The 26,743-nt window shown below is 51.2% G+C and overlaps 1 protein-coding gene across 5 annotated transcripts in view; it reads left to right on the forward strand.

The window, feature by feature from the left end:
- PLXNA4 (plexin A4) overlaps window positions 1–26,743 on the forward strand; it is a 427,913-nt gene that overhangs the window by 165,951 nt on the left and 235,219 nt on the right. The window contains exon 4 of one of the 5 annotated variants that reach the window (XM_038556482.1): window positions 25,661–26,010. The exons of the other annotated variants lie outside the window; for them this stretch is intronic. Within the exon in view, the coding sequence (XP_038412410.1) occupies window positions 25,661–25,702 (42 nt within the window). The 3' untranslated portion in view covers window positions 25,703–26,010. Of the gene's footprint in view, window positions 1–25,660; window positions 26,011–26,743 lie in introns of those variants that run through there. 5 annotated transcript variants of the gene reach the window in all.

Genomic DNA, 26,743 nt, shown 5'->3' on the forward strand with positions numbered 1-26,743 from the left:
GATATGGCATCCGTGCTTGGGTGTTGGGCTGGTGGAGGATGGTGTATGGCCAAGCCTTAGGATGCCTGGGTCTGGGGCCTCCATCCTCTTTCCTGGCCACCCACCCTCGTGTCCAGGCTCCAAGTGTAGGACAGGGATCAGGAAAGACCAACCAGTCTTCCCTCATCACCCCTCTGAGGGTTGTTCCCTGGGGTGGAGATGTGGAAAGGGAGTGGGGGGCAGGCCCTTCCTCTCTGGTTTTGAACCACACAGAGAGCAAAGGCAATGTAGCTGGCCGAGTTGCTGCTCGGCATCATCACCAAGGAGTGGAGACCTCTGGGTTTTGCGCCTGGGCGTCGTGGCATTGCATCAGTGGAGCAGTTTGTGTTTTGTTAACGAGCTCTTATCCACTAGCGCCCTGGTGGCAGGTCCATGGGTAGGTGTGCTCGGCCCAAGAAATGATGGACCCAGGTCAAGGACACACAGCACGTGTGGCCATGCTGCCGTTGGAGTTCCCGGCCAGATCCTAGCATGGCCCTCGTCAGGATTGGGGAGGAGCTTCTCCTGGTCCTCGGCTGCCTTCCTCTTAAGGCTGGTTGACCCAATAGACTGAGCCGGTTGGGAGCAGCCTGCCCTTGGCTCCGTGTGCCATGGGAGGGCAGTGGTGGCTGCCACAGGGAAGAAAGCAAGCTTCGAAAGGGGCACTGATGTTTTTGGGCAGAGGGCATTCTCTGGAATCAGTAAGGCTGGCCGGCTGCCCCTTACCTGCTGGCCCCTGCAGCAGGACGCGGCCCCTCACCCTTGCACATCCGTTGGACGGATTAACAACGGGCACAAGAGAAGGCAAGGAGAGGCTCTGCAGGGTTTTTAGAAGCTGGGCCTGGGTGTCCTGAAGCTCCTTATCCACCTTTACAGTGGAGTCTCCTGCCAGACGAATGCCCCAGGCTCTTGTAGGGAGATTCATGTCTTCCCTCTGCCATTGAGGTGTCTGTCACCTACCAAGTGTCCCTTTTGTCAGCAATGCTGTCTGCTACATCACCTGTTTAATTTTTCCTTTTGAATTTCCTGTGAGCTTGGACGTAGATCATCAAACTTATTAGACTTGTGTGTAAAACAAGAAGAAAAGAGTCATTGAAGAAGTACTCAAGGGACCCACCGCGTCAAGGGCGTTTGCTTTGATGTATAGGAGCTGAGATCTCTATTTTAACCCTTTCCAGGTTGTTCCTGGTATTTTCTAGTGCGGGGTGGGGTTCTGGATGGGGACACCTAATCCAGGCAGCTGAGGGCAGGTAGGTAAAGGGGTTATGAGCCATGAGGGGGACGCCTTACTTTGATACTCAGCCACACTATGTTCCACACTATGTTCTGAAGCTTCTCCAAGTTCTCCACCCTTTGGTGACCCCAGAGATGCTAAATGTCTCCTTGAGAACTCTCTCCGCTGACAATTGCTCTTGGCAATTTGCAAGGACTTAAAGCCAGTTCAGGTGGTTGAGAGATCCACCCCCGCCCAAGGGCTGGGATGGAGCCAGTTTATTATTCATGGTTTTATCCATCCTCACTTGTCAACCATCAACCGAGTCCCAAGTTCAATCCTCCTCCTCCTCCTCCCCCCTCCCTCCTCCCCCCCCCCCCGTATGACCACGCCCTCTCCAAGCCCTTCTTTCTTGACCTACCTGGCCTTCCCAACCGCTCCTGCCTCTGAGCGCCCCCCACCTCTCTGCAGTCCATGCTTGATCCCACATCTCCCAAGATGCCTTCCTCCTCCTCCTTTCCCTGAACGCCTGTAATACTTGAGGTAGTAGTTTGTTTGTTCATTCAATGGGTAGTAATTAAGCCCTAGGTGCAGAAGCAGGTGCAGACTGTTCTGGGAGCTCCTGGGTCTGTAACCTCTCAGCCAGCATCTCTGCTCCTGCCGTGGCAGCTCTCAACCTGGACGCACGCAGGATCACCTGGGCACGTGGGAGCTTTGATGCAGAGGCTGCACTCGCAACTCAGTAAGCCAGACACCAGCATCATTTTTTTTTCCTTTCACTTTCGATTTTGAAATAATTGTGGATTTGCATGCAATTGCAAGAGGTGGCACAGAGAGGCCCTTTGTACCCTCCACTCAGTTTGCACCCCCACCATGATCACATTTTAACGTAACCATGGTGCAATGTCACAAACGGAAAATTGACACTAGGACAACCCACCCATTCGGATTTCACCCGTTTTCCATGCACTTCCGTGTTGTGCACAGGCACGCACGTGTATTTAGTTGTGCATAATTTTACCACAGGCGGAGATTCATGGAATTACCTTGTGATCACATTATTTTTCAAAACTCCCAGATGATTTCAGCCTGTGACTGAGGTTGAGAGCCAGCACTCCGCGAGCCACACCCTGTTTGCATCCGGCAGTGCCCCTCAACTGATGGTTGCTGTTTCCTTCCAAATCGGGATTTCTTCTCCACAGCCAACACACCTGACCCTCTGGGAGCCGGCCGGCTGTGCCCACCCTCCCAGCTGCTGCGGTTCTCCTCTCTCTCTCTCTCTCTCTCTCCCCCTCCCCCCCCATCGGCCCCCGACCCTGACTTAGGACCCCACACGTCAGGTTGCTAGAGTCCTCCTCTGGCCCTTCCTGCACACAGAGCTATTTCCAGGGCTCGAGAATGAAATTGAAAATAGACCAAACAATGTGACAGTTTTCTGCTGCTATTTTTTCTTCCATGAACAGAATGTTCAGCATTATTTTTTTTCTCTTTTGTGCAATACTGCAAGTGAGAAATAATCTGATTGGAATGCTGGCTTATGCTGTTTATAAGCTGCAGTCACCAGCAAGCTGTGCCGAGGGAACTTTCCTGGGGACTCGGTGGGGGGTGGGGGCAGGTGCTGGCGAGTCATTGGTTACGGCCACAGCCGGGTGCTGATTAGGCTGGGAAGTAAATGCCCACATGCACGTGGCTGCTCCTTCTTGGAGCTTCTCTTTTCCTGGAAGCTTCATCATGCTTTTTGCCTGAGAGTGATCAAGGCCTGGCATGTGAGTACTGGGAAAGCACTGGGAAGGAAGGCGGAAGGTGTCTGAGGCTGGGGCACATCCGACCTCAGACATTGCCACTGAAGAGCCGAGGGGAAAGGGGGGTATCCCTAATGCCCCAAGTTTGCTTTCCCAAAGAACCTGGACTTTGAGGCCTGATTGGGCCAGCTGTAGAAGCACAACAGAGTTCAGGGTTTGGGGCTGCAACACGAAAATACTCTTTGCATCCTGTTGGGGACTCCTCTCCAATCGCCAGAGAAGGGACAGGAAGTTTCATGACTGGCAGTGTCATATGGGAGCTTAGAGAAAGTGGAATCATTATTTCCTGGGAGTCTTTAATCTCAGGATACTCATTCTTTCCCTCATAGAAGAAACAGAGGGATCATTGGCTCTCTGCCACGCGTCGAGCTTGGTTCTGAGGACACCCAATGTTTGTCTCTCTACAAAGGACTTAATTTTATTTTTTCTCCTGGGATAGGAGGGGGACCAGAGTTAAGCAAGAGAGAAAGTTGATTATTTTGATTTATCCCAATCCACAAATGCCCAGAATACGTAAGGACAGGCCAATCCCATTTTAAAATCACCTTCCTTATTCTTCAAGTGCTCTGGAAGTGTTCTAGACCTTGACACAGGTGAACGGGTGAGTTTGTTAAAAGCTCATCAAAATGTACACTTAAGATCTGTACCTTTAATTGTGCGTAACTTTTACCTTTAAAGAAAAAGAAATCACTTTCCAGACAGAAAATGGAAAAGAAGCAGTGAAGCCACAGTTAAGAGAAGAAAACTTTAATCAGGAATAAAATCCTGATTTTGAAATTTCATCCTAACTACATTTTCGTAGGCCAGGCATGGTGGCCCCAAGGCTTGGCCCCTCCGAGGCATAGACATGTGCCCATCAGGGGACTCGCTCTACCCCTGGCCTGGGTTCCCTGCTTCTGCTTCTGGAACATTCCTCCCACACTCCAGTAGGGCCAGCATGGTCCTGCCTTCCCCATGAAGCCTTTCTCAGTCTTCTCCAGTGAGCCTAAGTGACCGTTCCCTTTTCTGCTTACCTGCATTGACTGCCTTAATATAATTTGACCCTTGGTTACTGAGCATCTTTCATTTTTATGTACTGAATAAGTTAGTACGTTGAAAGGCCTTAGAATGGTTCCCGGCACAAAATAAAGCTCAATAAATGATCATCGTTATTGTTGTTATAGCTTATGCTTCCAGTCAGTCTCCCAAGGGCCTGTGTCCTTGACTGATGTGCAAGTGTGGTGGGGGCTGGCTTGCGTCCTGTGGTCATCAGCACAACGCTGGACGTTTGTGCTCAGTGAACTCTGCACAGATGTGTGTAAACTCCAGGTAACTCTAAACCTATGTATTTGTTGAATCTGACTACACCAGAGCTGACTGAGGAAAATTCTAGCAGAGTCTTCTGCACTGAGATGCAGCACCAACCTGGTGGTGTGGGGAAGGAGGGCATGCCCGGATTTTAAAACCTCTTTCCAGACCCATGTTTGAGAGACCCTGAGAAAACGCGTGGTCTCCAACACAGCCAAGAGGAGGAAGGTTGTGACCTCGGAGTACCTGGTCCTTGTGGATGGTCTTTGGAGCCTCCCATGGCACCCTGGGGTGGGGTAATGAGATGCCACTTGATGACAGCAGCCCTGCTTCTCAAAGTGACACTCAGCAAAAGGGCAGCATGACAATGACACCTGCTCACGAGCCCCACCCACCTCGAGACTGTGAGGGCTGGGCCACCCTGCTCATTAGGTCGGCATCTGTCCCCACCAGCCTGCCTGCAGCTGATGCTCATTAATCCTGGAGTCCTGAGCCTGGTGGGCCGAAAGAGGCTGAGCTTTTAGAGCCATTTATGGCAATAGGCTTGGTGACAGCCGCTAGATTGATTTATAATTGGGCTGAAGGGCCCCCTGCGTCCCTGGAGCCCAGACTCTCATGGTAGGCCAGTCCAGGAGGGTGGCTTTGGCTCACAGACTTCATGAAGATTCTCATTGCGGGGGTGACTTTCCTGCCAGATCAGCATGGTGGCAGTGCCACTGAGCCGATTCCAGCACACTCTGGGGCTTTCTGGATTGGCCTTCGTGGTTTGGGAGACTTAAGAGGACCTACCTCGGTGAGGACACAGTCCCTTTGGGAGGGCAAGATGCTCATCATGGTCTGCCCTGGCCAATTTAGGGATTAGCCTTCTGAACTCATAGCAGTCCTGCAGGAGAATAACACTAATGCAAACAGCGGATGATGTGCGTTTAGCGCGTACTATCCCCCCTGACATTGAGCAAAGCCTTCAAATGTCTTATCTCATTCGATGAAGCAAAATCAGGCCCCTTTTGCAGATGAGGAAACTGAGGCACAGAAGGCTAAATTACCCGCTCCAGGCTGTACCTTCTGAGAGGCGGAGCTAGGTGGCCTGGCTCTGGGGTTTGGTGCCTTTGCTTTCTGCTACCCCAGGGGTAGGGCTTGGAATTCCCAGCCCACGCAATGAGTCTGAGGTGTGTCAGAGATGCTGGGAGCCTCCACAGTGAGACGAGAAGCCCTGGCTGATGGAAAAGATGCTGGAGGGAAACTGAGACCCCAGTTGTATTCCAGCCACCTGGCAGCCATGGGATGCTAGATGCTTTACCTCCCTGCCAAACAGGCCTACTGTCCTCCAATGTTGTTTGTAAATTAAGGATACCAGCCTTCAAGGCATGTGAAAACACTTAGCAAAAAGTTAATAATGACAGCAGTAACTGCCCCGGGCCCAGCAGGAAGTCCCCACCACTGGGAGCACCCACCTGGAGGAGTGGCCCATTTCGGGGAGTAGCGTTGATGGGTGATGTTTCATCCGTCACCGGGGTGGATGGCAGCTTTCTGTCCTCCTTCCCCTTCCCCTTCCGTGCGCCGTGGATGTGATTAGACCTCCAGTCACCCAGTCACCTTCTCTCTGGGTCCTTCCCTGCTCCTGGCATGGGCTCTCATGAGCGTGTGGGTTGGAGTGAGCTCATCTCACTCCTCTCCCCGAATCTTCCCATCGGCTTCTCTCCACATCTCCTTGCCTCTCTCTCTTTCTGCTTGGTTCGTGATCATCAAAGACCGATCTTGGGATCCAAACTGTGAACCCAACTGTCTCCATTGCTGCAGGTTTCAGAGCAGCCGCGTGACAGTGGCGCTTTTTATGGCACCAGAAGCTGCTGATGCATAATTCAACAAACAATCTAGAAATGCATCAGAATCCAAATTACTCACATCAGAGGGATCTTGATGTTAAACACAGTCTCTTAAAAACCCACTCCATTCATGCCGGTTCCTGCACTTTTATCTTCCAGCATTTGTAAAAGTTTGGGGAATGCTGGGCTGCGGTGGGAAGTTTTCAACCTAAAACTGATGGCTGGGTGTCCCTGTGGAGGATGTGGGTGGTGTAAGGTCCCCAGCCCCCGCCCAGGCCAGCTGTGAGAGCAGCAGGTGCCTGGGGCTAGGTCTTGGGGCTGGATTCCCTCAGGTCCCCCAGGCCTGGGCAGGGGCTGGCCCTGGAGTCTCCAGTCCTTCTGGCAGGTTACACCCACAGCGGCAGGGCCCTGCCCTGAGGACGGCAGCCTCCTGATCCACTGCAGAGAGGCCGTAGTGGTTAGGGACACAGGCTTTGCAAGAAGACACGGGTTCGAGGTCTGGCTCTGGCACGAATCCTCTGTTTAACTTTGGGTGTGCTTCTTAAGCTCTCCGTGCCGTCCGTTCCTTATCTGTAACCCGTGGAACACAGCCGGACTTACCTTACAGTGCTGTTGTGAAAACCAGAGTTAATTTATGCGAGTGCTATGTAAATGTGGGCTACGGCTGTTACTGCAGAAGCTTCCATGGCTATCTAGGGGCCCTTGGGTCTTCGCATCCCTTCCAGAGGCTCTCCAAGTTTCAAAGCCCTCTGGTTCTGCCCCAGCAGCCCAGCAGCAGCCACATGGCCAGATATGAACCGTGTAGGTTGGAGGTGCCTGGCTGCCTACAACACTTTGAAAATAACCCCTCGCCCCCAGCCCACAGGTGCATTCTTCATCAGCAGGACTCCCTCTGGGGTCTTCCCTCTCAAGCTGTCTCTTACTTATTTCCTCCTCCCCTGGGCTTCAGAGTCTAAAGAAACTTCCTATCTACCCTGCCGCACCCCTACAGTCCCCTCATTCCCTGGACCGTCACCAAGCACCCCTTATCCTCGGCCGTGCTGACTAGCTCTGGAAAGCCCGTTTCCCTGTCATTTTGCAGCACACACACGTGTGCATTTTCTATGTGGCTGGAGGGGCTGCTGTGGCTAGTCTGTGCTCAAGTCCACACCTGAACGCCTAATTGGGTGTTTCTCGCACTATTTCCAGGAGTGAAGAAGGGAGTTATCTGATCAATAGGCCTCATGGCTGCTTATCAATGGCCCTGGGTTTTACCCACTTGCTGTGGGGTTGGAGAGAGGCACTGCGTCCCCTCCGCCAGGTGTGCACCTGGCCACACCCGACCCTGCAAGGCAGGGCCACATTTACACAAGGTGAGGACCTGACCTGGGTCCCTAAAGGCTGAGAATTCCCACGGCTGGCCGTGGACTCACTGGGCTGGCAGATCGGAGCCACGGATGGCCGCCGAGGCCTCTGGCTAAGCCAAGGCAGGTCTGTAAGTGCGGAGGGAGGGCAGGAGCCCGGGGGAGGACAGATATTGTGGCAGGTGGACCAGGGCCATCCTTGTGGCAGGAATCCCGGGGGTGGGAGGTAGTGGGAAGCAAGTGGGGGAATGTGTTTCATGGATCCTCAGGATTTCTTCTTGGTTTCAGTGTGACCCTGACTTCTGACTTTACGCCAACTCGGTTTGAATGCAATGTGACTTATAAACTCGTGCTGGCCTTAGCACAAAGAGGTGAGGGGATTTACTTAATGTCACACAGCGGGCTACTAGTGGGATAGATGTAAGGATCAGGTTCTCTCTCCTGTCAACGCAGTAGACGCCGTCCTGACGGCTAGAAGCTCACACTCGGACAACAGGAACACTCAAGTTCAGAGAGGTGAAGTCACTTGCCCAATGTCACACAGCACATTTGTGGCAGGGTTGGGACTGGAACCCAGCTCTCCTCATTCGTCATCTAGCATTTGTTCCCCTCCCCACCCCTGATCGCTTTTGCTGGTTTGCTCACCTGCTCCCCTCATTAGCTAGGGAGGAGGGGTCCTCCTAGGACCTGGCATCTGCTGATGCCATCTGCACTGAAATCGGCCTGACTATCTCAAGGGGGAAGGACAGAAACAGCCCTACCGGCTGGGCATCACTTCACAGGGAAGCTGGCCCATCCCAGGGCCCTGGGCTGAATGGAAGGGCAGGCTTTGCATAAGCACACACTGCTCCCATCCCCCTGCCGCCCCCTCCCAAGTGTCCTGGGTCTCCGCCAGGGCTTGGAAAAAAATAAATTCTGGATGGCTGCTAGCCAGGCAGACACCCAGGTTGTCAGGGGATTGGGGAAGGTCAGACAGGGATGCCAGTTAGCATGAGGAAAAAAAACAGAGGATGGGTGTAAATTAGTGGCCTGTGTCTCAACAGCTCCGTGCCTGGAATCTGAAATGGGCCTCACCACAAGTTGGCTGGGGATTCTAGATGACAGCACAACCCTCTTTTGGAGTTCAGCCCCCTGGCTTTACTGCCACATTTAAGGCGACATAGGTCAGTGTCCTGGTAGCACCCCACCACCCCAGCCTCTTCCCTACCGAACCGGGCGGCAAGACTCTGATGTCTCTGGGTGCCCTGTGCTCCACGTGCAGTCACACACCTCGTCTGTGGATCCCACGGGCCCCTCTATTCCCCCTACCATGTCTGTTGGCTCTTCTCTCTCTTCCTCTAGGCCAAGGGGTGCTGGAGGGTCAGGGCTATGTCTCTTTCCCCTCTGAATGCCCGGTGCTGAACACAGGGGCACATAGCAGGTGCTCAATAAATATTTCTCAGATGAGTGAACGGGTGAATTCCTGAATGAACCAATGAAGAAATGCTTAGTTAATAAGATTAGGCCCAGAGAGATGAGGTGATTGAGGCTTCCAGCAAAAATCAGCCCTGTCCAATGCCAACTTGTGGCAGAGTTTGCTCTCCACAGGTCTGTTGGTCTGATATGCAGGCCAGAGGCTCTGATTGTGGCCCCTCAAGGCTAAAGCTCATTCGCTGGACTACTAAGTGCCAGGCACTGACTTAGGTGCTGGGCTGATAATGAGATGAAAATGATGGTCCCCCTGACCTTGAGGGGATCACAGTCTGGGGGAGAGTAAGGCACACAAACTGCCTGTTAGTGGCTGTAATTGAGGGATTCATCCCCCACTGTGGGGCCTAGAAGGGGGCGTCGAGAGCCCTCCTTGGGACGGTGGGGCTGGGTCAGGCTCCGGCCCAGTGGTGTAGGAAGGGTGCTGATAGAGAAAGAGAGCATGAGCTGGATCTGGAGGGATAAGTGAAACTTGGCAAACAAAAAGTGGACAAAGGAGGGGAACACACTTGGAGGAGTATATTGACAGCCTGTATGAGGAACTCAGGCTTTATTTGGCTGTGGAGGGGTTGTAGGGTGCTGCATGCCAGCGGAAGAAGATGGCCTTCTGTGGACCTGACCACAGGCGTGGGTGCTCAGACAGATGCAGAGAGGCTGTAGGGTTTTGCAAATGGTTATGCCTCATCTGCTAACTGGCCCCGAGCTCAGCTGGATGCCGAGTCTGTGTGTGTGCCCTGGTTTGAGGCCCAGAGTTGCCACAGCTTCCAATGGCAGGGCTCCTCAGACAATCTAGAGGAGGCTGAGGACTGGCAGTTAACATAGTGACTGCTGAGCGAGGCACGTGGCACCTCACTGCAAAGGGCACTGAGTTCAGAAGTAACTTCCAGGGGCTCTGGGGCACCCAACCCCCTGCCCAGAGCATCGGCTCCCCATATGAGGCCCTTTCCAACTTGGACTATCATGACTCTGATCAGTGAGAGGCCTAGGAAAGTCGAGGAATTGTTTCCCTGGAAGCATTCAGAGGACAGGCCAGGAATAACAGCTTCCCACAAACATTAGAGGGTGAACCTGAACTACAGGTTAGAGATAATAATAACCAGGCTCACGTTTAGATACTATACGAGGGCTGGTTAGCTTTGCTTCCCCTCCTGATGGCCGGCCTTCCTTCCTTCCTTCCTTCCTTCCTTCCTTCCTTCCTTCCTTCCTTCATACTTTCACTTGTTAGTGTAATAAATAGTAATTGAATGTCCTTCAAGCACAGGGCACACAGACTCTACCCTCAATGAACTAGGAGGACAGAAATATAAGTAATTCCCACATCATGCTGTGATGTATGTCTATCCCTGTCTTTTGTTCATGCCCCAGATCCTCTGCAGCTTCTGTAGACTCCTTGGGCTCATTTGCCTCTGACTTCCAGTTGGTTTTAACAATGAGGAGTTTAGCAGGAGAGTGGGGTGGAAAAGAGAGAGGCTAAGGGTCCCCAGGTCCTCAGGTCCTCACTGCTACCCCTTCCTGCCACTGTCTCCTGGGTAGCCTCGGGCCACCTGTGTCCTTTACCTACTAGATCACTTCTCTCAAACTGGCCATGGAAGCCTTTCTCCTTTCAGCTTCCAGGAACCATTCCCATCCCATTCTCCTTCAGGTTCAAGGGTGGAGGGGGTTCCTCACTTTCCCAACCCGGGGATACTGCACTATCCCTTGAGGTTGTCCTTTATCTCACATTGGGAATCAGGAAAATGATAGAAGTGTATCTGCCCATGTCACCCTCACTAGCAGAAGACAGACTCACGGAGGTCCCACCATCCCCTCCAACATTCCTTGCTCGTCTCATTGGTATGATATGGAAACCAGAATGAGGAAGCTCGAGCAAGAGAAGAGAAGTGGATCCCCTGATTCTCCCCGTCCTGGCCCTAATGCGGGACATCACCCCTTGCGTTTCCGATGTGTGGTCTGTCTCCCCGATGCCACGATGGTTCGTGGCCACGCACACGTGGATGCCACAACTCTGCTTCTACCAGCTTCTGGTGCTCTTCCAGCTTCTGGTGCTCCTGGCTCGGGACATAGTCACCTCTCCATGATGCTGTGTTTGGAGAGAAGCAGAAACAACCGGAAGATGCTGGCATTCCTCCGCGTCATTCAGAAGGAGAAGGTTGGGCAAAAGGGAAACCCCTTAAGACCAGGGGCTCTTGGGGGAAATTACTTGAGTTCACTCTCCACGTGCCTTCCAGTCCCATGGTCTTCTCTTCCATTAACTTTTGAGTCACCAAATAATTTCCCTTTTTATTATAAGCATCCTTTTCCAGGATGAAAAGCAAAAAGGAGAAACAGAAAGCCTTTGCCCGTTTCATGCCCAGCCAATGCGAGGAAGTGAATGCTAAGTTGAACTTTCAAGGGATCCCAAGAGTATGCTGAAATGCTGGGGGCACGGGACAAGCATTTCTTAGGAAACACTGAGGGTGGAGTGTTGCTGGTGAGAAAGCGGGTGAGGACACATGGGGCAAAGAATCTCAGGTCATGCTATGGCATGTGCTGGAGCTCTCTCTGTCAAAAGGTAAAGTTAGCGAGAGATGGATTTGCAGCGGGGCCTTTCCTTTTGAGAGCACTGTCATTTCCAGCCAGAGTTCTGGGAAGGCCATCACCTTGGCTCTGAGCTGCTTGTCACTGCTTATGTGTTTCAGGTTCTTCTCATACGTTATAGGACTTGACAGGAAGAAGCCCCAGTTTGAAGCATAGAATAATGAAGGCTGGTGCTCCCTAGAATCTCCTGGAACTAAAAGGGATGAGAGAGGCTGCTTAAACGGATGAGCCCCAGGCTTGAGTGGGTCCTGAACCCCACAGCAAGAGGTCAACACGGTTCCTGGTCTGGCCACTGTTGAGACCAGTGTGGCCCTAGTATGGGCCCCAAGGCCTCTGGGCACCCCTCTGGGTGAAACTCTTTATGACTTATTCTCCAAAGGGCTAGATGCAGGACCAGAGGAAATTGTTTTAATAAGCAGATTATTTTCTCTGAATCAAAACTGGGAGTTGGGGCAGATTCTTATGATAAAATATTGGGGGTACCGAAGCTGTCATTGGGGTGGACTGTCTCGAGACTGGGATCAGTATGGGTGAGTGACTCACAAATCCCACATTTTCCCATGTTATCTTAGGCAGCAACACAAACCAGCTGGGTAACTGTGAGCAAGACACGTGGCTACCTGGGACCTCGGTTCCGAGGGTCTCTCGAGCTCTATGAAGTGAGGATTTTAGGTGAAAGAGGAGAAGAGTCCCGTGAGGGTCAGAAGGAAGTGAGGGTCAGAATAACAGTGCAGGTGGGCCACAGTGGCCCAGGGTGGCCCCCGGGAAGGGGAGCCCTGGAACTGTGACCCCAGAGTTAGGGGCTGCTTGGGAGTCAGTGAGTGTCCCTTGTGATTTCCCTGGCTGGACTAATGGGGCTGCGACTTCTGTCCTCCCCCATGTTCAGGTTCAATGTTTAATTAAGGACCAGGGCTGCCCCTCAGTGGGAATTGATTGAAGCGGGTCTGCAGCCCCAGACACAGGCACAGACGCGCTGGCGGAGGGGTGCAGAAAGCAGGCCCCTGGGGGCTGCCGGCCTCTCTGGCGCGCTGCTGGAGACAGAGCAGGGCACAGAGAGCCCTTAATGGCCAAGCACATTAAGAACATGGTTCTGGCTGAGGGCACAGGGCCCTGGAGAATGATAATCAAACTCCTTGCAGCCAGTCAAGCAGCTAAGCAGACAAGATCTAAATAAACCTGCTTCTGTCTCCAGCCGGGCGGGCCCCGCTCTGGGTTGTGGAATCGGGTTGTCTCCTCCAACAGCCTGACCTTGGACTCCCCTCTGGACCCTGGTGAGGTGCCAGCTTCCCAAAATCAGCTTCCCCACCGTCCCTCGCCCCCGTGCTCCCTCTTCTGGGCTGGCTCCCGGCCCCGGTGCTGTCCGGCCACCCATGGGCTCCGCTTTTCTCCTCCACCCTCGCGCCACAGCATACATCAGCCTGCAGGCTCTGCTGAGTAGTCCATCCCCTCTCCAACTTAGTCAAGACGCTTCGACATTAAGGATCTCGAGTGGCTTATTCAAAGATCCTCGAATTCGAGGACGACATTGTAATCTATTAAATCAGGAGCCCGATCTGCACCCATGCTTCTCCAACTGCAGTGCACGCCTAAATCAGCTGTGGATCTCATGCACATGCAGATTCAGATTCAGTAGGTGTGGCTGGGGCAGGGGTGGGGGGGCGGGCGCTAGGAGCCTGCACTTCCAAAGAGCTGTCACGTGATGCTGACGATACTGGCCCCTGAACCACACTTTGAGGAGCAAAGGTCTAGGTTCGTGTATTCAGAACGTGGTCTGTAAACTGCTTGTTCATGGCCTGCGACGTGCTTGGTACAGACACCGAGAACCAGCACTCGAAAGTTATAGAGGAATTCAGCGTCGCTGCAACGTCCCAGGGTGTGGTTGGTGTGTTTGCACTTGGTGTTTTGAAATTTCCTTTTTCTGGTCATTTCTTTTCGTGGTTTTTGACCAAAGTATCCATCAACAACTGGGTTGGAAATGTTACAGAAAAGCTCTTCAGCCCGGATCAAGTGAGAAGCAGTGGACTAGATGACTTCTGGCACGCTTGGTGGTCTCCCGGAGTCTCGGAATCTCTGCAGCTCATGTGCAAAAGTGTCTGTGTGGTTGCGACTGACCCTGGCGGCACGTGTTCCCTGCAGAGGACGCCCCAGCCCTGCGGCCCCCGCCTCGCCTCGAGCCAGGCAGGCCCTTGCCATTTCCTCACCTCGCCTGTTTTCCACGGGCAGTGTGTTCTTTCCCAGGCAGATTTCTGGGTATTTCAGACAAAGGTTTGTATCAGGGGAGTTCAGCCTCTGATGATGCCAGGAAGGGCCAGCTCACAGGAGATCAGCAGCCCGAGAGCCTCTGAACACGCAGCCTCACGGGTGTCCACACTGGGGCTGAGCAGCCCACTCCCCTGGTCCCCAAGCAGGACTTGGCGCCTCGGTGGCAACCACCTGCCCCACTTTGAGAAAGAAAAAGCCAGGCTGTGAATCAGGCCAGTGACAAGGCTCCCTGGCTCGCGTGCTCGCAGGGGAGGGCCTGGTGTTAATGAACCTAAGTGCAGTCACAACGGGAATGGGGCCAGCTGGAGCCTGCCCGTGTTTGACCTGCGGTCATTTGGCAGGCCTGGGACTGCTGGGGGAGCGGTCAGAGACGAAAACACAGTCCAGTTTGCTTCCTGCAGCCGCAGTCTCTGTTGTACTTGGCCCACTCTGGGCTGTCACGAATGCTGGCCAGGACTGGCAGGGATGACCCTGGTGGGGGAGGAGGCGCAGGACAGGCAAGACTCATTTCAAAGCTCTCCTTATTCTTTCATTCCCCAGCCTCAGCGCCTGCCCAACGTTGGGCAGCTCATGGGTCCCCTCCACCAATGCCTTGTCACGGGTTGATTTTATAGGCTCCCCTATTCTGAGCGAGAGGGAATCCCTCAGCGCTAGAAGCTCTCCAGAACATCTCGCCATCTTCACTAAATGCTAATTAGGTTTGAAAATCGCAGAAAAAAGGGGTTGATATTGAATAACCATGTGTTGAATGATCTTCTTACATCCTTTGGAAATCAGCCACTCCAGTGTTCAAAGAGGATATGATTTCAGCTAAGCTGGATTTAATTGAGTGGTTAGATTTTTATTTGTGTCTGTGATTTATTAGATGACCCAAAGCTGCTCTACCTTTCAATTTATATAATTTGCTAATGATGTTCCAGGTTGACCACAGGAGGAATGTACATGTGTGCATGCATGTCAGCCTTTGGTACGGAAGGAGGTACTTGATAAGGTGGGGTTTTTGAGCTGTTCTTTCAGAGATGCGGATGAGCTGACCTACCCTGGTTGTTCCCTTTTGCTGTGTGAGAGATACCATCCTATATCTTCCTCACACAGGTGCCTGGGGCTGCGGGTGGTGACCATGGCCAAGGAACAAAAGCAAAGCTATTTGGTTGATCCAGGGCTTGGACCCATGACTGTGGCCTTGTCATGACTGTGGCCAGCAAGCCCCTTAACGTATTTTGTGAAACCGAACCTTTGTACCCATATTTACTGAAAATGAGAAGGGGAAGGAGAAGAAGAGACTTTATGGCCACATCTGTGTACTACAGTCTGTTAAGACACTAAAAGGATTCGTCTTATTTAGATGCCTGGTGGTAGCCTCTTCCCTACACCAGCCCCCTCGCCCCCCAATACAGATGGATCCCAGATTTCTCAGAGCGATGGTTGCTCTGGAGATCCTGCTCTCTAGCTGGAGCCAAACCGAGAAAAACTTTAGGGCTGTGTGGACTTGCTTTGCATATTGTCTGCCTTGGAGGCTGGAAAATGGAAACGGAGAGTATCTATACAGTATGACCGCGGTGCTCATATCCTGCCACCTCCCATTTCTAGGGGAAAAAAGACTTCTGAGAGCATCCCCCTGCTTAGTTTTGAGCTAAGGTAAGGCAGCTGGTCTCCCTTCCCTGCCCCAGGCATGGTGGGTGCTCCTCCTGGACACTGGAGCTCCGGGATGGCCTGTGCTATTTGTGCTGCCACCATGTGTTCCAGCAAAACTGACTCCCCCATCAGAATGCAGTTGTCTCTTCATCCTGGTTTCTGTCTTTCCTGATATGACGGGATAATCTCCACTTCTGCAGCCCACGTCACCTGACATTTTGTGTGTGTGTGTGTGTGTGTGTGTGTGTGTGTACACACAGGGCAGGGAGGATGGAGCGCCCCCCTTATTGGAGCATTAAGCAATTGCCTCAGTGCTCAGAACCACACCAGCCTCTACAGTAGGAAAGAAAGAGGAAGCTAGAAGCACACGCTAAGGCGGGTCACATGTGCTACAGCTCTATAAGCATCTGGCGTAGGAGAGAACCAACAGGAAAGTGAACCAGTGTTGTCCAGTGAATCAGCGTTGTCCAGCCTCTTGTCTTTCACACGAGGGGCCACAGCTGGGCATGCCGCATCCTCTGCGTGACCAGTACCAGTACAATTCCATAATGCTCAGTCAGGAAAGCCAGGGAGGAGACTCCAGGGCATGAAATAGGAGGTGAGAATATTTGGTGTTGTAAGCTTTCATAATTTCTACAAGTTCACTGGGGGAAAAAAAGAAGGGGGTAAAGAATGCACAAAGGCAAAAATGTAAAGTCAGAGACAGATGCAGTGATCTGATCACTTGAAACAGTTGAAAAGGCTGTAATTTATTCTCGTGCTAAGCTTCACCTTACTATCCCCCAGATGATCCCCGTGGGATGCACAGCAGCGTGATGCTTGTTGTGGGTCGGAGCTCGTCCGTCTGCAGGAGGTGATGATACTTCTCTGAGCCTTGAGAAGTACGGTCTGGGTGGTTGCTCCAGAGTTGGGGCTGGAAATGAGTCCCGAAACTAGAGAGTTCATTGGGCAGGTGGTACCCCCTCTGTGTCAGACTGACCATATCTGGGGGGCTGAGACCATAATAGGCCATCTGAGCCTGCAGAGGGACAGGTAAACAGACTCTGAAAGAGCCAAAGGCATTATTATTAACAGTTCTTCAGAAACACGTCCCAGGAGTTAGATATGAAGGTGGCTGTTTGCATTTGAAGTGTGGCTCTTTTTTTTTTTTAATTTTTTTTTTTTTTTATTTATGATAGTCACACAGAGAGAGAGAGAGAGAGAGAGAGAGGCAGAGACACAGGCAGAGGGAGAAGCAGGCTCCATGCACCGGGAGCCCGACATGGGATTCGATCCCGGGTCTCCAGGATCGCGCCCTGGGCCAAAGTGTGGCTCTTGGGAATTCTAACTAGTACAACACTGTTGGAAAACAATTTGTAAATATTTAGCAAGAATATTGAAAATATTCGGGTCCTTTGAACTACCAATAATTTTTATAGGAATCAATTTTGAATTTAAGAAAAATGGTACTAAAAAAAAGAAAAAAGAAAAATGGTACTAATCACCAAGATACATATTTCAGCATTTTTTGGCTAAATTGGGATTGATCTCAAGACCAATTTATAGGGGAATGGTTAGGTAAATTTGGTATATTACAGAGCCACTAAAAATTTAGTTTATAAAGGCCAGTATTGTAACCAATTCTTGTGCAATAAACGTGAGAAAAGCACAAAACTTGTGTAATGCATAAAATAAAAACTAGAAAGAAATCTACCAAAATGCTAACAATAGTCATGCTTGGAAAATGGGACAAGATGCAATTTATTTTTTCTATTTATCTACATTTTCTCAAGCTTCCTTTAAGGAGTACTTAGTGTTTTCATAATGGAAAAAAGCAAAATTTAAAAAACAGAAAAAAATCCTGGAGAATTGTTTGGGTAACGTCCAGGTCTGAGAACAGACAGGTTTTGAAATACCAACATGTAACCTGAGGGTCTGCAGTCAGCCAGCCAGTTGACCCAGTGATGAAAAGCTCTTTTTCTGAGTGGGTCAGTGGGTTTGCTTGGTGGTGGGACCATCGCATGATAAGGGCCATGTGGTGAGCGGGCCTCAGAGAAAGATGTGTGCATAGAGGAATCAGCAGGAGCCTTCCCCCACTGCTGGGATAAATCCACCAGCCAACTAGGATTTCTTTAGGGCTTCCTGTGAAGGATGCACCCTGTTTTGAATGAAGGATGGTACAGAAGAAATACAAAAGCAAATTGCTGTCCATAAGAACTTGCATTCTTATCCAGGGAAAAAAAATAGTGCAAAGGCATACACAGAAACAATTCAAGAACACGATAATATAGAAGTACATTTGTGTGTGTCTATATGTACACCTGTGGGTGTGTATATACATATATGTACATATAAATACGTGTACACATATAAATGTACACACACATAGATATGCACACTCATCCACACATACATACTGCAAACACTCTCTCAAATATATTGGTAGCTTAGACAATATATGATAATTGTGCAATGGAAAATAAGCACTTATTGTACTGTGTTAGCAGCATTGTCTTTGAATACAAAGGACAGCATATCATTGCAGATAATTTCGATAGCAATAACCGTGATTGCAGACCATGCCAATACTCTCTCTGTTATTAATGAGCTGATGCCATAGCAATCTTCATTTGCAAAATGCCACACATAGCAATTTAAAATCTTGATCATTTTGACAAAATTGACTAGGCATGCTTAGGGCAAGAGGCTCTTGGGGGCCTGGGAGGCCCTGCCACAGAGATCCCACGTTTGGTTCTCACCTGCATCTCCCCAGGTGAGTTTGAACAGTCCTCTTGGTTTTCCCCAGAGAGACTCGGAGCGTGGAGCAGGCTGCAGGACGGACGGGAGCCAGCAGCTGCAGGGTTCTTGCTTCTGTGCAGCACTCCTCAGCTGCTCTAATATACCCAGGCAAGCACAGCAAACAACCCCGAGAGGCTCTCACTGGAGCCTGGGACAGCATCCCTGCGACCCCTGAGATGAGCCATGGGCTTAACTCTTCTGCTTCCTCTTCTTGTGGCTTCGGGGAATCAAGGAACCTCTAGCCCATTTGCTTAGTCAGGGGCAACAAATGCAGACAACTTAGAAAAATCTCCCAATGGCTCTATCCTTATGCCATGCACAGGAAAGAGACCCTGGCCTCCTTTTTTCCTTTCTCCTTCATATTTCTCATCCCTGTGACCTTTTTCTTTTTTTCTTCCTCAATGCAAGCAAGCATAGAAGTGTGAATAATTAATTAAGAGGAGCTGCAATGACTAACAGTTGTAGTTGGAATCTGTGGTTCAGGAAGCCTAGGGAGGTGGAGAGGGGAGGTTAGCAGGTGATAGCCAGGCCCTCTGCATCCTGTGGGATGGGGGGGTGGACACAGAGTCACGCCACTATCACGCCGTGTCTGGGCCCTCCACTAGAAGTCTGTGCCCTGGGCAAATGGTGCAGGACTGTAACTTGGATCACATCAGACATGGTCTACATGTTTACCCTGAATGCGCACATGCACATGTGTGTGTGACGCAGAATATGGGCTAGTGGTGTCAATTTTTTGCCTCCTTAATATCGATGCCAGATGTTACCAGACTGTGTTTTACATAACTGTAATGTCACTTGGAATTTAAATAATTGTTTTTGAATAAAAATGATCATATCCGGGGTGCCTGGGTGGCTCAGTTGGTTAAGCGTCTGACTCTTGATTTCGACTCAGGTCATGGTCTTGGGTTCATGAGATTGAGCCCTGTGTCAGGCTCTGTGCTGAGCACGGAGACTGCTTAAGACTCTCTCTCTCTGTCTCCCTCTGTCCCTCTGCCTTTCACACTCGCTCTCTCTCTTTCGTGTTCTCTCTCTTTCTCTCTCTAAAAATAATATTGGATCAAATTTGGGAAATGCTGTCCAGCTCCCTCTTTGAGATTCATACTACACTTAAGTACATTCAAATACCTGAGTAGTCTGCCAGTAAATTATTTGTTTGCATTTGTTTTCTCCAAACTTATTTGACCATGGGATCACATTTTGGGTCACATTTGTTTTTAACATCTTGTAGGACACCATCACACAGTAGACAACATAGGAAAATATTGGTCTGCACAGCTCTGCCCCCACCTAAAAGAAGATATGGTGAGACTGGAGATGTGCGTTTGAATCCTTTTCTATGTCAGAGCAGCTGAGGGACTTTGTCCCTGAGTCTCGGTTTCCTCATGTGCAACACAAGGGTAAAAACCAACAATCAACCCCCAAATTGCAACCGTGATTATATGTAATAGCAACTATCACTGTGCTTGGAACATAGGAGACTCTCTAGTCTCACATAGAAACTGAATATAAATATAATTCGTCGTAGATAAAACTGTGTTGTACCTAAGCGGAACGGATTTAGACCTATTAGAGAAACATGAGTGTCTTGCCCAGGAGATTTCCCAACTGGCTTCTGTAACCTGATATCCTGCCTCGTTCCTAACCCTGACTGTAGGAAAGTTCTGGTTTCTCTCTTGCCTACGTCCCTTTAGTTTGAATAAAGCCCATTCTTCCCGAAGGCCATGGTTCCTGGACACCAACAACAGCATCACCTGGGAACTTGTTAGACATGCATATTCTGGCCCCAGACTTAACAGAGGTAGGCACTCCAGAGTTGGGGACCGGCCATCGGAGTTTCAGCATTTCTTCAGGTGATGCTTCCGCTCACCAAGATTTGGAAACCACTGCCCTAGAGCATCATTTACGTTGACTTTGCCAAACCCCATCAGAGCTCACTCCCACAGAGCCCTTCCCCTGAAACTGAAACCTGTCCTATCTCCTCTACAGCCTCCCTGCGGAGAACTGCTGCCTATTTGTGGGGTTCTTGGAATGTTGGTGGGCTTCTTGAAATCACGGTCATGAAATTTGAAGCTGGCAGCTCTCTGTACCCAAACCAACAGGCAAGGGATGCAGGGCGCCATCTCCTCATCTGCTTCCCCCTCCAAGCCTCACTCTGCATCCAGGGCAGGTTCTCGGATCCACCCATCTGCTCCCAGAGACCAGGGCAGTTTAGCCAATGGTGGAGGAAGAACAAGCTCCTGGGGGAGAAGGTCGAGTAAGCATGTCTCCTGGTTGTTACCATGGAGGTTGCTACCCTGCCACGCATTACACGTGACCACAACCTGCAAATTCCACAGGCTGCTGTCTGTGGGGAGTTGAGCAATAGATAACAACTGTCCAGAGGGCTGTTTCTTAGGTATTTTGGTTCATTAAAAAAGTTGTCTGTGGTTCCCAGAAGCCCCAAGGGGCGGGGCTGCTTCTACTCCTGGAATCCCACATGGGGCCAGTTTCAGCAACATGCAGGCAAGTCTCAAGCCATCAGTGAGTCAGCACCTTTATATCACGTAGTGAGTGCCATCTCAGGGCTCACGTGCTGTGGTGCGAGGAGCTGGTGGCAGCTGGCTCCAAGATCGTGTGTGCAAGTGGTAAAGGTCAGGCAAGAACTAAAGGACCGGTCCGTACCCCCAAAGGCCTTGCAATCTCAAGATAGATGCTATCTTTCATTGCTTGTGAAATGTGCAGAGTTAGCATGAAGAGCTATACCTGGGGTTTCAGGAAGCCCAAGATCTAATGTTGACTTTGTCATTGATGATTGTGATTCAGGCGAGATTGTTTCTTCATGTATTCTTTCATCCTTTCCTCCAACATTGGATTAATGGTGATTATGTTCTTGGCGCTCTGGTGGTCACTAAAGGAAACATCAAAGGGTAAAGCGCAGCCCCTGTTCTCCAGGAGCCCACAGTCAAGGATGGATGGAGGGCTTCCACGGATGTACTCTCCAAGTCCAGGGGGCAGCTGGAGGACAGAGCCATGGATGCTTTGGAAAGAGAAGCGCTTCTCAGACAAAACTTTGAGATGCAACCTCCATTCCTTCCTCCTCTGCATTTGGTTTTATTAAAGGCATTTGGCATGAATTAACTCCTAGCTTTCTTCTACATCATAGGCTCCCAGAGTGAGAAGGGAGAGAAAAAGTTGCCTCATTTAACCACTCCTTGGATGCTATATACCGACTCCTGCAATATACACGCACCCTTGCTCACATGCAAGAGCCCAGCCAAGTTTCTGGATTACAACCCAGCCTACACTTGAACATCTTCAGCCTCAGAGAACTTTTGCCCATTTGATGGGCTGCCGTTACAGATAAGAGAACTAATGGCCACTTCAGAAGTGTTAGTATATGTGCTGCCAAAGCGAGTACCATTTCAGAAGTCTTAAACAGGAGGACACATACCCATTTCAGAAAGGTGTTGGCTACTATTTTGGTTGAAAGTAGACTAAATCTCAACTAGAGGTATATCCTGCTACCCTTGAGTAGAATTCCAAATCTTAGTGGTTCAAAGAAACTCAGAGGTGGGAGGGACTTTTGAGTATTCTAAATCATTCTCCTTCTCTTTCCCTAAAATCCCTTTTACAAATGAAGATTTGAAAGCCAGAGAAGTGAAATGACTGATCCAAGTTAGTAACTTACTTCGGCTGCGATCCAAGAAACTTCCTGGAACATCCGGTAGTTTTCGGGGAATGGGGAGCTTGCAGGGGTACTTTTCTGGCTTCCCGTAGTCAGAGATGAGCAGAGTCTGCAGAAATATGCCCCACGGCCCAGGATGCTGCATGCCTCCTCCTCAAACCCCCCTGATCTCCTGTGGTTGCTCCATGGTAGAGGGCCTTGGCATGAACCACACTCTTGAGGAACAATCACCCGGCACGTACCATATACCAGTCGTGTGCCGGAGGTGGTGAGAACTCTGCATTAAATACTCTTCCTCTTTGCTCTAAAGCTGGTTTTCAATTCTAAATGGAAAGAACTATTTTTATGGCTTGAGAACACTAGACCTCGGGCACATGAGGGAAGAATCACTTCTGCTGTGTAGGACCCTGAGCCGTAACAATTAGTGCCCACTTGCAGGTAGCGTCGTGACTCGAGAGTCCCTTCTGCGCTTCTGACAGAAACAAGATAATTGGAGGACTCTGGTGACACATAGATGGTTTTACCAGGAGCAGGTGACAGTGGGGGCAAGAGATGGAGTCACCAGGGTGTCACTCCTGCCTCCTTACCTCCTAGTCAGGAGAGTGGTGCAGCGTTAACACAAGGGGGACGCTTGCTCCAAAGGCCGCTGGCCCTCTGGTGGCCCTCCCCGCGGCCCTGAGCACCCTGGAGGCCTGAAGCCCGAGTGTGTCACCCTCTCCTCTCCTCTCCTCTCCTCCGAGACAGTGTTGTGACCACAGTGCTCCGTCGGGCCAGCCCCCTCATCTCTGTCCTCTCCTCAGCCCCGGGCCTCGCTACCGCCAGGCACTTCTTCACGCGCACGGTCTCCCGGAGAGCAGGTGGTGGCCGGGTGGAAAGCAGTTCTGTGCTGGTGGCCGCCGAGGGGCAGGAGGGACTCAAATGGTGTGTCCTCGCGGCGCAGCACTGGGGCAGGAGGGCAGGAGGCTCGGGCCGCGGGCTCCGTGAGGCGGAGGTACCCGAGGCGCCGGCGCTGCCGGGCAGGTGCGCGGGTACCGAAGGTGGGGAGCGCTCCCCATCAGGGCTCCCCCCACGTGCGGTGACCACCCAGCTCTCCCCTCTTGCCTCTTTGCCTTCTTTTATTTCGGGCCTGAAGAAGCCGGGGCGTGGAGAAGCGCCGAGCCCGTCGGAGAAACATCCTGCAAGTGCCGTCCTCTAGAGCCTGGAAGCCGGAGACGGGGCACTGGGCTCGGAAAAGTGATCTTCAGGACTGAAATCACTTGAGACGATTTTGGTGGGAAGAGGAGAGAACTGACTTATTTTGGGCCCTGGCTCTTTCCACTGGGCCCAGGAAACAAGGCTGCTGGGCTGCCGCTGGGCAGCGTGAGCACTTGGCGTTCACGGCTCCTCCCAACCAGCCTCGCCGGGCCAGAGGCAGGCGCCGGAGAGCCTCGCGCCGTCTGCTGCAGAGCGTCTGGGGAATACCGCGTAGAGGTTCTTTTCCCCGTGTTTTGTTTTTTACAAAATTCATGAGGCCGCGAGAGGAGGTTTGCTGGCATTCATGTTTGATGAAGAGAGAGCAAGGCAGGCAGGAGTAGCTTCTCCGGGAGCAAACATAGCCCAGGGCGGGATCCAGCGCTTCCCCCGAAAGCCGGAGGTGATTAGCCCTGCTTCCCACGATCCGAGGGCGGACCCGGAGGGGCAGGGGTACAAGGAAGCCTGGGGGCCGGTGGGACCGTGCTGGGGTGACAGTCAGCTCACACCCTCGCTAGGACAGTCACGCACACGGGGACGCCGTCTTCTGATCCCAAACCCAGGCCAAAGTGGCGGGCAGGGCCTGCCCGATGAAATTAGCGCTGATGGGCTGCCTGCACGGTGGGATGAGACATTAGGAGGCCGGGAGGCCGCTCCTGTCTGAACAGTGATTGATCGGGGCTCCTGAGAACTGGTTATCACTGAGCAAATCGCTTCCTGCAAGCGGAGATTTCACAGCAGCAATTTGGTTCCTTCTGGTTGCTTCCCGCTGAAAGCGCCTGGCCTAACATCACTGTGTATAGTCATAGAGTTTGAAGAGCCTTCAAAAAAAAAGACCCTTTAAGGGAAGGTATATGGGTACACTTGATTGGGATGCAGTGAACAGAGGCCCCCCCTGCATCGGCCCCCCGCACCCACAGTTCTGTGCTCTGCCTCACGGCGTGTGGCACCTCCTCCCCTAGCGTGTAGACTCCAGGGGTTTTTCAGCAAACTCTGTACAGCCCTGGGCCAAAGCCAACATGCCTGGTCATGAGGACTAAAAGCCCTCGGACTTCTCCATTCCCTACCGTCCTACCTACATTTGATTCTCGCAGCAACACTGGGAGGGCAGGTAGACTGAGGCACTGGGTGATCTGGTGGGGTGTGTCTGAGGCCACGCCCGTGGAACTGGGATGCAAACCCTACTGCCCACCGTTTGCTACCACATGAATGGGCAGGGTATATTGCTCTCTGCCCCTCTTGGTTCCCGTGAACATTTTTCCTTTCTAAATTCAACGCGAGGCCCCCCTGCTCCACACTGTCCTCACTCCAGCAACTCTGAATTGTGCTGCGCCTGCCCCCATCCCCTGCCAGCAGGCCATGCTGGTTCCCACCCCTCTGACTGAGAATATCATGCCTTCTCTGTCTACAGCGTCTTTCCTGCTCTCTGACTGTTCTAGGAGCTCCTCCTCAGATCAGATATTACCTACTCAGGGAAGGGTCTTCTCTGATCCCTTCTTTCTCCTCCTCACTCCCAGGCAGAACCAATCACCCTATTTCCAGGACTACGAATTCACCCCTGAAGTTTCCATGTTTGTGTAGACCACACTGTATTATGGTTGTTTGATCAGCCGTCTGTTTTCCTTCTGGGGCTCTTTGTGATACCCTGTGGGGCAGGGGCAGTGACATATGGCTTTAGGTCCCCAGTGCCATACACTGAAGAGTGCATAGAGAATTGGTTTTTGATGAAGGGAGCTGAGGGTGGAGGAACCCTGTCTACCTGGCATGCCCTTGAGCCTACAAAGACTCTTCCACTTCTTGAGGAACAAGCAGACTTCTGGACCCCTCGGGAAGATGTGAATTTAATGATGTTGTCCTAAATCCTTCTGGAGGCTGGACTGGGATGAAGCTGAGAGTGATTTGAGCTTCTGAAGAATGCTCAAAGGCAAGACATCTGTGCCATCATGGTCGGGTCTGTCCAGACCTCCACCAGGACACAAGACCCCAGTCAAACTCCCCACTCTGTAATGGGAAGACAGACAGGGCATCAACATTTGAGGCCGGGCTAAAGTGAGCTTGTGACATCCAGGATGGAAATGAGGGGAGGGCAAGGAGGCAGCCCTACCTCTGTTGGTCTTTACTGCACACACTTCAGCACACTGTTTGTTGGGGTATCTCTCTGACACCTTGGAAAGAACACAGAGCTCAGAAATGAACTTGTCAGTTAATGGCCATAACTGACTCTGGGTGCCAGACTTACTCCATCACATGTTTTTCATTTGTTTTCTTTTTGCTGTTCCCCTAAAGAATGTTAGAACATTGTCATGTAAGAGTAAGCTCACCTGTTTGAATTGATAAAAGAGAGTGAGATGAGCATTCTGTGTTCTCTGTTGGTATGAGCACATCACACAGATTTGCCTAGAAGTGAAGACTGTGTTGCTAGACATGGTGTTTCTGCTTGTCTTGGGGTTAGGGTTCAAGGGCTTAACAATTTGTGTGCCTTTTGCATAGTGGAAGAAAAGGCAAGGACCAACACCAGCACCTGTCAAAGACTCTGGGTGTGTTCATCTCTACAGATTTCTGCTGGATGTATTCTGATGCCCACCAGTGACTTCTAATTACGAGCTGCTCATGCTTACCTTCCCCTCAACCTCCACTGGCTCGGGCCTGGCACCTCTCAACAGCTTTACCTTTGACATCCTGCTTGTCTGGGGAAGGAGTCTGTCATGTGGTATTGGACATGGAAGATCAGCCCCTCAGAACTGAGAGTGAGACCCCCCGGATAGAATTGCATGTGACAGGAGAGATGAGTTCATTACAATCTGCAGCTCCTAATGAACACAGCCATCCAATGCTGATGGGAACCTTAAGGAGTCAGGCATGGATTAAAGCCATGGAGTCTTTCAAATGCACATGCCCCCTAATAAATCACATGTTGAAACTGGTCGAATTACTCTTTGGTTGTCTCTTAATAAAGACCAGGACGAGCTTCTCTTTTCTCAAAGCGGGAATGCATGGGAGCCAGGCTGCCATCTTGGTCTGGCCCAAGTCAGCATGAAATGGCTCGAGATGATCTCTGATGTGCCATGGCTGGTGTGTGGCTGGATCGGCGGCTCTGCAATCAATCCCAGCTGCTGGCCAGAGGGGGCGGGGGGAGCGCAGCCACCTGAGCCTCAGGTTGGAATCATCTCTTATATCCCTATTAAACTCTAGGCCCCTACCACATGGGACAGTTTAAGGGGAAAATGAGATTTTATTAAAGCCAGGGGACCTCCCTGACGGAGCAGCAAGCCTAATAAGAGCCGTAAGGGTTTCTTATCTTGGATGAAAGTTTCCCACTTTCCCAGATTCCTCCCTTTTGTTGCTGCTGTAGCACCCCTCCTCCACATCCTTACTTCCATGGGTGCCTCATTATTTAAAGCCACTGCTAAAAAGCCAAAAGCAGTTAGTAGCCAAACCATCCAACAGCTTTTCCTCCCCCTAATGAAGGCCAGCAGTTTTGTGTATATGTGTTTTATAGTCTGAACACAATGACTTCAAAAGGCCTCTGAGTTTCAGAGCAATAATGTGATCTGGATTATGGCAGGGGTGGGGTGGGGAGTAAAACAAGCCAGAAAGGTGGATGTGCATCTGTGTCTCCTGCTCCAGGAGGGGTCCAT

The sequence above is a fragment of the Canis lupus genome, chromosome 14 (genome assembly GCF_011100685.1).
Source record: "Canis lupus familiaris isolate Mischka breed German Shepherd chromosome 14, alternate assembly UU_Cfam_GSD_1.0, whole genome shotgun sequence".
Taxonomy (NCBI): Eukaryota; Metazoa; Chordata; class Mammalia; order Carnivora; family Canidae; genus Canis; species Canis lupus.